Here is a 10,000-nt window from a genome sequence, read left to right on the forward strand (position 1 = left end):
TAAGGCTTCTCTCCAGTATGGACTCTTTCGTGCTTGCTCAAACTGTCTATGCGTCTAAAACACTTGCCGCATTTTTCGCATTCATAAGGCCTCTCTCCAGTATGGACTCTTTCGTGTGTCCTTAAATTACTTGCTACGCTAAAGCACTTACCACATTGTTTGCATTCATAAGGCTTCTCTCCAGTATGGACTCTTTCATGTGTCCTCAAATGACCTGCTGAGCTAAAGCACTTCCCACATTGTTCGCATATATAAGGCTTCTCACCAGTATGCACTCTTTCATGTCTTTTTAAACTTTGACCTTGGCTAAAACACTTGCCACATTGTTCGCATTCATAAGGCTTCTCTCCAGTATGGACTCTTTCATGTGTCCTTAAATATTGACTTTGACTGAAACACTTCCCGCATTGTTCACATTCATAAGGCTTCTCTCCAGTATGGACTCTTTCATGTGTCCTTAAATGTTGACTTTGACTAAAACACTTGCCGCATTGTTCGCATTCATAAGGCTTCTCTCTAGTATGGACTCTTTTATGTGTCCTCAAATGACCTGCTTGGCTAAAAGACTTGCCACATAGCTTGCATTGATAAGGCTTCTCTCTAATATGCACTCTTTTGTGTCTCCTTAAAGCTTCTGCCCTGCTAGAATACTTGCCACACTCTTTGCATTGATAGGGTTTTTTGGCCGTATGAATTCTGGCATGTGTCGTTAAATTTCCTCTTTGACTAAAACCCTTCCCACACTTCTTGCATTTATAGAGCTTCTCTCCAGTATGGAATTCTTTTTTTTTTCACAACAATTTGTTCTTTGTTGAGATATCTTCTTCTCTGTTTATACAACGAACCATTAGTGACCATATGGCAATTCATGGCTTAACTGATCTTGACTTGTTTTACGGATTGTGATCTCACTTAGCACTAAAACACACAAAAAAAATTAAGAAGTTATTTTCATCAATAACGTCCAACCGCCATCGAAGTCATGTCAAGGTGAAGTCACTGGTCATCTTTTTAAGTCAGAAAACAAACCATCTAAAGGAAGTTATTAAAAAGAAAATTAAATTCTTAATACAAAACAATTATAAGGATTTAAATGCAAGAAAATAATTATATTGTTAACATTATTAGTTTAGTGTGGGACACCCAACAAGTTCTACGAACTCAGTTATTGTGGAAGTGACCACAAGAAAATAAAATTTATTTCAGTCAGCGCGTTCACTGAAACCGGAGCCACGGAGATCATGAAAACCAGTTAGAGGGCAGAACCGAAACAATAGATTCCAACATTGTCAGATCCAGCGAATCAAATGTGCGGTACAAAACAATAGACTAATTACGATTTATTAAAATTCAGTCCTAAACAAAAGGCACGATCTCGAGGCTCTGGGGAATAAACTCATACAAATCCTTAAATTTATTCCCCAGAGCCTCGAGATGATGTCTTTTGTTCAGGACTGAATTCCAATATATCGAAATTGATCTATTAAATCGCAAGTTGACCGTTGATGCTCTTGCGTCTATGGGGTCCTTTTAATAGGTGGCCCCTGTTTTTGTGAAGGCAATGTAATTAACAGAAGGTATTAGTAGAAACGCAACCAGAAATGGCGTGCATGCGGGTATAGCGCATTTCTGATAAAGATGGGGAGATACATCGTATTAACAGCATTTAAAAGCATTGAACTGAGTATTCAGCAAAAATTAAAAAAAGAGGAAAATAGCACAGGTCCAAGAATATACCCTTGAAAAACATCACTAAATATCATTCAGTGGAGGGAATAAAGCACAGGACCTTTCAGAGGCGAAAATTTCTTTTGTTAAAGAGATAAGACTTAAACGGGAACTTACGCAAGGAGACGACTTCGGCTACAAGAACGTTCTCTAAAAGTATTATTTCCCGTTATTGTTACAATTTCGCGATTTCTTCGAATCGTTGTGTATGGAAAAGAGTATACCTAGTCATTCGAGGATTAAAATTGTTATGCACGAAGGTGTGGATGTTTGGAGGGAAATTGTGAAAATATCGTTGGGCGCTCGCGGCCCATACATAACCTAAAATTTGATCATTTCACGTTGTTGTTGCAGAACGAGAACGGCAAAGAAATGCACCAGAACGCAAAAAGCACGTTCGAGGCATGCAGAGTCATTGTTTTTTCTCATTGAAGCAACTGTTTTGTGGCGTTTAAAGGCGCTGTTACACTGTGAAATGTTTCGTTCAACTTGTCCCGCCACAATGTCGCCAAAACATGGCGGGGCAAGTTGAACGAAACATTTCACAGTGTAACAGCGCCTTTAAACGCCACAAAACATTTGCTCCAATGAGAAAAAAACGATGACTTGCTTTCTCTTCCCTTTACAGTGTAACATACCCTGCAACGGCCAAAATCGTTGCGAGACAAGTTGCACGAAAAGTAGAACCTAATTCTACTTTCAGCAATGGCTCTTGCAACTTGTCTCGCAACGATTTTGGCCGTTGCAGGGTATGTTACACTGTGAAATGTTTCGTGCAACTTGTCCCGCCACAATGTCGCCAAAACATTGCGAGACAGGTTGCACGAAACATTTCACAGTGTAAGCGCCTCAACTTTCTTGGGAGTGACACTCACAGGCAAGCAAAAGACTGTATCATTGAAGACTGAGCACACAACCAATTTCAACATCCCATTTAACCAATAAGTTACTGATATCACCTCTCTCCTCTTCACTACTTCTGATATCTACATGTCCCCCGCCCGCGGGTCAAACAAGGCAAAAATAAATTGCCTGAACTTTCTACAGAATGCACTATTGACTTCCAATTAGAAAGCCCTTAGCACAGCTTCATTTAGATGCTGGTCTGGACCGGACTTTGCAAGAATATTTATAAAGACTGTCTACAATCACTCATGTTAGTATGAGATCAGAAAAGGATTGTTGAATATGTGCAAATTCCCAGAGTTACGGAGGGCACTTAAACAATAATAATTGATTATATTCGGCTCTTAGGAAAGGATTTCACGCAATTTACATCTCCATTTATTTTTGTGGTAGTAGTGCACACTACACACAATGTCAGCGGGTTGTAAGAGAGAGTGAGTGAGTGAGTGAGTGAGTGAGTGAGTGAGTGAGTGAGTGAGTGAGTGAGTGAGTGAGTGAGTAAGTGAGTGAGTGAGTGTACAAAAGTGCAAGTCCGTGGTGACAAATAGGCCAACAGCGTGTGCATAAATCACGAAAACAAACACGTCCGTTGGAATCGTGCTTGAATTTCAGAAAATGAGCTGATGAATAATAAGGCAGTGATAAATAACCTCGTCTGGGAGAGGGAATTTTTGACTATGCAAAAAACAATGGTCAACCTCAAGAGTTAAACGATTGTGATCTTTGTGTTGAATTCGCACATTTCTTGTCGAACCTTGTAGATAACAAAAATGTGTAATAGATAAAATAAACAAACTCTGCTCTCTTATTTTCTACAAGACGTGTTGCGAGAGCAAAATCTTGACAAGAAACAGTTTACTTGGCGAGGCAAAGCGTATAAAGCACAATGAACGCTGGATTACTTTCTAGCAACTCCAAATCTCACCTATCTCGCTAGGGAATGTGACATTATACACGCTCCAGGCTCTGATCACTGTGCTGTTAAGTTATTTATTCAATCAGATTCGCTGAAAAGAATACCGGACCAGGATTTTGGACATTTAATTCATCATTATTCGAAGATGAAAGATACATCAGTGAGCTCAAAGAAAAGAATTAGAAGTTAAAGTGCCCCCTGTGATAAAAATTTTTCAGATTTTGGAAGTGTGTTTGCTTAACACCTGACTGGCAAAAATTGTGAGCTTTGATTTTTATCAAGGCCGTTTACTTTGAGTGTAAGTTTTATATTTCACGGTCCGCCATTACTCACGTTAAAAACTGACCGATTGGAACTCAGTAGCTTAAAATTTCAGCGTGTGAATGCAGCTTATTATATACGCAAAACGCGATTTTAAAAGTCTGAAAGCCCGAAACCCCCGTGCTGCATATTAATTCAGTCGCGTTCAAACGCATTCCATTCTGAAACTGGTGAGCCTTTTACGTCATTTTCTCCTCGATCCAGCTCTCTCAAGAACTTAAAGTTAGTAATGGCGGACCATTTAATAGGAGAACTCATGGTAAAATAAACAGGTGTCTTCTTGAAATCAGGGCTTAAAAATTTGGTCGCTTAGTGTTTAATTAACATAGTTTTGAAATCCAAAGAAAAATAAGAATTGGTATTTTGGTCACAGGGGCACTTTATAGAAATAAATACAGCTATTTAGAAGACAAAGGACTGATGTGGGACCTCGTGAAAATGAATGGATATGAGAGAATTCACAATAGAATACGCCAAAAAAACTAAAACCGGAAGAAATGAGGAACAAAAGCTACAAAAGCAATTAAATGATCTCTTGTCTCAGTCGGAACACTGTAAAAACAACCCACTGCTCCGAACAAAAAACATACAGATTACACAATCGAGATTAAAACGAATAATGGAACAAAAAGTGAAGGGCGCAATGGTACGCGGGAAAACAAGGGGGGTCGAGCATGGTGAAAAAACACTAGGTATTTCCTCATTTTTGAAAAAAAAGAAAATACGAAAAGAAGAATATTGCTAAGTTGAAATTAAACGATGGAACCGAAACAGAAGATCAGGGAGCCATTCTAAGAGAAGAAGAGAAATGCTACACGACTTTGTACGAGGCAGATAGCATCAACACAGGAAGTCCAGAGAGTAATCAGTGTTCGACACTTACGTGTATTTTTAACTAATTTGCCCTTTAGGCAACCAGTTTCGTTTTTTTGGTTGCCCACCTTCTACAGACCTCTTGCCCATTAAGGAGGCTTGTAAAAATGTCAATTTTGTGTAACATGTGTTTGTAAAATTGGTTTGACAGACCAACGTGACTCCTGCTGTGTCCATTGTGTTCTAGTAACCTTTACAGTTTTGCTTTAACAAGCATATCTTCAAGCACTGCTCCTTTTCTGTAAGAGATCAAGGGAGCATTCCTTGAATTTCTCTTTGAGATTAGGCTGGTTTGAATAAAATGCCATTTGTCCAATAGTGTGTTCTTTAAGCCTTAATAATAATAATAATAATTACATTTATATAGCGCAGACCTCTATATGAATATATTCAGTTGCGCTTCACAATATTTTAAAATAAAATTATGTCAAACCGTCACGTGAACTAAAAACATAAGAAACTATTAAAAACTACAACCATATACCTATTTAAAAGCTAAATTAAAAATGAGACATGAGTAGAAAAACCCATTTAAAAGCTAAATTAAAAAAATGAGTTTTAACAGCAGTCTTAAAAGTGTCCAATGTCTTTATGTTGCAAATTGTTGAAGGTAATGCATTCCAAAGATAAGGTGCAGCTGACTGGAATGCACGATCGCCAAGGGTTGGACGGGTCTTAATGCTAGGTAACTCAAGTAATAAAGAGTCGTTTGACCTAAGGGAGTATCTGGATTGCTTTTTGATGCAAATTAAATCAATCAGGTAATTAGGAGCTAGACCGTATAAACACTTAAATGTCAAAAGCAAAATCTTAAACTTTATGCGGTAACTAATCGGGAGCCAATGAAGGTTAAAAAGCAATGGTGTAACATGACAGAATCTTGGTGCTCCTATGACCAGTCGAGCTGCGGCATTCTCTATACGTTGGAGTTTCATGATATGTGAATTCGGGAGGACATATAATAGGCTATTACAATAATCTACTCTACTGGTTATAAAAGCATGAACTAATTATTCGGTAGTCGGACGACTTAAATATTTCCTAATTCTACGTATGTTATAAAGATAATAAAAAGCAGATGAGCAAGTTTTGTTAATATGACTTAGCATACTCATTTTCGAGTCAAACCAGGTTCCTAAGTTTCGAACTTCACATGATGGAGCAATTTGGGAGTCGCCAACCAATAACATACTGATGTTGCTGACTTTCTGAAGTTGTTGTCGCGTTCCAATTAGAAGACATTCTGTCTTATCTGAATTCAGTTTTAACTTATCCTTGTGCATCCACTGACTGATATCAGCAATACATGATTCCATGGCAGTTAAGGCAGCAGTTTCCTCCAAATCATTTCCTGGTCTAAACGCGATATACAGTTGTGTGTCATCTGCATAACAATGGAGATTAGGAAGATGTGACTCGACGATCTTAAAAAGCTTGCTAGCATAGAGAGAAAATAATAATGGCCCGAGACAGCTACCTTGTGGAACTCCAAATTTAAGATTAAAAGTATTCGATAGAACACCATCGATAGAGATACGCTGGGTTCTATTAGAGAGGTACGATTCAAACCAATTAAGTGCAGAACCTGAAATTCCAAAATCAAATTGGAGGCGATCTAAGAGAATCCGATGATCCACAGTATCAAAAGCGGCGCTTAAATCGAGAAGCACAAGCAATGTGACATGCTTATCTTCCATGCTCATCAAAATGTCATTCTTGACTTTAAGTAGGGCGGTTTCTGTACTGTGGTGCTGTCGATAGGCAGATTGCAATGTAGGAAAAAGATCATTCTCATTTAAGTAGGACTGGATCTGATCAGCTGCCACTCTTTCAGCCAATTTTGAAACAAAGGAAAGATTGCTGATAGGTCGAAAATTTTTAAAAACAAAGTCAAGGCTTTGTTTCTTTAACAGTGGTGTGACAACCGAATCTTTCCAAATAACAGGGAAAAATCCAGATTCAAGCGACAGGTTTATCATGGTTGTTAATATCGGAAGTAACTCATCAAGGCAATCTTTCATGATGTTCGTAGGAATAGGATCGAGTAAACAGGATTTTGTCGGCGTTCTAAGCACAAGTTTCCTTAAATAGTCCATGTCTACACGGTGAAAAGCAGTAAAGGAAGAAGAACACTGAGAAGAATGGCGGCTGATAGTACTGCACGAGTTCGGAATTGCATCAAGGCTAACGCGAAGATCGGATATTTTCTTGACGAAGAACGAACCCATGTCGTTAGCCAAAGTTAACTTGTCGCCGCGCTGTAAAAAGGGCGATTCTGCTGACTGATTTAACAGTTTCTTTGTAGCAGCAAAAAGCTTACGTTGATTATCAGAGATGTTGCTGATGAAATCTGTATAGAATTCACAACGAGACTTGTTCATAAGAAAGACAGCTTTATTCCGAAGAAGTTTGAAAGATCTCCGGTCAGCTATGCTCCGGAGACGTTTCACAGATCTGATCTCATCGGACAACCATGGGGCTTGAGCTCTTTGAATCATGGTTTTCTTCCGCCAAGGAGCATGTCTGTCAATGATGGATTTTAGAGTAGTGCCAAAAAAACCAACGAGATCAGCAAGACGTTTAGGAGTGTTTAGTAACAATTCTGAATTACGAAGATCGTTCTTAAACTTGGGAAGATTAATCGATTTGATTTTCCGAAACCACGTTTCCTTGGCAGAGGATTCTGACTTAAAACCTTTTAAGTTAAACAATACAGTCGCATGGTCGGATAGAAAGGAGCCTAAAATTGGTGTGTCTTGAATAATACTGTCCATTTTCCTGGTTATGACTAAATCCAGTATATGTCCTTCAACATGAGTTGCAAAGTGGACATGTTGAGCTAGTCCAAAAGAATCAAGTAGGTCAACAAATGATTCTGCATCGGGTTTATCCACAGCATCAACATGGATGTTAAAGTCACCACATAACAATATGGGCTCCGTGCATAAAACAAATGATTCAAGGTACTGGGAGAATTCGGAAACAAAGGAAGAGATTGTTACAGGATGCTTTGTAGAGTAATGAGGTCTATAGACGACAGCAAGCCGTAAGCGAAAAGATCCATCAATTAAAATCCATTCCGAAAGTTCAAAAGAGCACCACGTAGGAGCAACAACCTGCTTGACAATTTTATTTGAACGAGTGATCAAAGCTGTTACTCCACCATTACGGCCGGATCTACGTACATCATACAACTTGTAACCATCGGGAGTACATTCAGCTTTCACCGCGGCATCTTTATCCGAAAACCACGTCTCACTAATTGCCAAGATGTCCAATTTATTGTCATGTATATAATCGACAAGACTCGCCGTTTTATTCCTTAATGATTGAGCGTTCCATACACAAACTTTAAGGTGACGTGCATCGAGAGAGTTCGGAGGAGAGGTGTTAATTTGAATCACATTAGCCGGATTAACATGGAGACAAAACTCTACTCCTTTCAATGGTTGATTAGTAAATCGTGAATGAAATCGGTCGACGTAAATGAGATTGTTGACATTAACACCCATCGGACGCGTATAACAATAGTCCAGATGATTGCGTTGACTCTCGTTCACGCATAATGAACCAGTATTCCAGTGAGATTCGTTTACCAAATTATTATATTCGCTTACAAAATAGTCAGTAGGAATATAAATAATAAATCGACGGCGATTTTGAGTTTTCTTGTTTTTTCTCAGACGCCCGGCGCGTCTTCCTCTGTATTTTAAAATACCACAGGCTTTAAGCTCTCCATAAACTCTGGTCGATAACAAATATTGTCTTGAGACCCTGATGTTCAAAAGTTGACTCCTCGAGTAATTAATGCAGGAACGAGTTACCTGCGAATGTAATGGCTGTTGTGCAGGCGGCGGAGGCAAATAATAAGTTCGAACTTGTGTTTGAGAGACCGGCCCTGGATTAACGGAAACGTCGACAAAAATGGTGATGTCAATAGGAGGGTCGTGACCCGGAACAGCCAACGATGTTAAACCCCGCTTAGTCATTTTGGTCAACGCTCTACCAGTTCGATGAAAATTCCTTCAGTGTTAGTCTTTGCTTCCCAGCACACAAACGAACAGCATGGTCCAAATAAATCTCACCGCATCCGTCCAGAAACCCAGTACTGACTTTCAAAAATCCCATGTCGCATCCATCTACCATCAACAATGTAGGAGGAGTAGTTCTCGATAACGAAAAAGCCAAAAAAAGCAAAAAACACATAAAATATAACGAAGCTGAAATAAACGTGGCTGCCATAATGGGCGCGCGCTGACAAAGCCTTCCAAAGCTGGTTGAAATTGCGTGACAAAAGGTACAATGTTCGATATCAAAGTATCGAGGCGCATTTGGCCGTGCGAAACTGGGTTCCATTGTAACAAAAATTCTTTTCCAAGATGTTCCTCCTTCCAATCTGTTTTGAGCCTTGTACCAATATATCTTTTAACAGAAAAATTAAGGACAACAAAGAGTTGTAACGTTGTTATTTTTTTTATCTTGTTTGCGCCGCGGTGGCTACGTCATATTGCTAGTCACTTTCTTCGTTGCCAAACAAATCGTTTCGAAAAATATTAGCCGAAGTAAAATTCTGATTGTCCGATCGCGCAAGTCTTAGAGTTGTTTTACTTGCCTACGGATAAATTTCGCTTACCCCGGGCAATCGTTAGTGTCGAACACTGAATTAATTGTTTTTATTACTGTAATGTATTCTTTCAAAACGAATTAATCAAACCTTTAAGCGATGACAGAACAAACGCCGCATGTGAAGGTAAAATAAGTAAAGAGGAGTCCTTGAAAGCTTTAACTAAAATGAAAAATGATAAATCTCCTGGTTCGGACAGATTACGTCGGAATTTTAAAGGTGTTTTCGGGAGAATTTGGAAATGATTTAGTCCGAAGCATTAGCAACGCCTTTAATAAAGGTGACTTGTCAATTTGTCAAAAGAGAGGCATAATCACACTCTTACCTAAGAAAGACAAACCTACCGATGCTCTTAACAACTTAAGCCCAGTTACACTTCTAAATGTGGAAGATAAAATAGGAACAAAGGGAATTCCAAAAAGGCTGGCAAAAGTACTCCGGGAGATCGTAAGTCCAAATCAAACTGGTTACGTAAGAGATAAGTATATTGGTCAAAATGTCAGAGTTATAAGTGTTGTCATCGAAATTACACTAGCACGAAGAAAACAAGAGGAGTTGCAATTGTCCTCGACTTTAAAGAAAGCCTTTGATTCAATCGAGTGGGAGTACCTAAGCAAAGTATTGGAGGTTTT

General features: G+C 38.9%; 2 protein-coding genes across 2 annotated transcripts in view; one reads left to right on the forward strand and one right to left on the reverse strand.

Moving 5' to 3' along the window:
- The window catches only part of LOC137973007 (zinc finger SWIM domain-containing protein 5-like), a 435,845-nt gene that overhangs the window by 95,821 nt on the left and 330,024 nt on the right, over positions 1-10,000 (forward strand). The gene's annotated exons all lie outside the window — the stretch shown is intronic.
- Positions 1-10,000, reverse strand: part of LOC137972545 (zinc finger protein 729-like) — a 64,884-nt gene that overhangs the window by 34,731 nt on the left and 20,153 nt on the right. The window contains exons 3-4 of the mRNA XM_068819293.1: positions 5,937-8,002; positions 1-787 (exon numbers count right to left, since the gene is read on the reverse strand). The exon at positions 1-787 is cut by the window's left edge and continues 455 nt beyond it. Coding sequence (XP_068675394.1) covers positions 1-787; positions 5,937-8,002 — 2,853 coding nt within the window. The remainder of the gene's footprint in view (positions 788-5,936; positions 8,003-10,000) is intronic.

This window comes from Montipora foliosa, chromosome 10 (assembly GCF_036669935.1).
Source record: "Montipora foliosa isolate CH-2021 chromosome 10, ASM3666993v2, whole genome shotgun sequence".
Lineage (NCBI taxonomy): Eukaryota > Metazoa > Cnidaria > Anthozoa > Scleractinia > Acroporidae > Montipora > Montipora foliosa.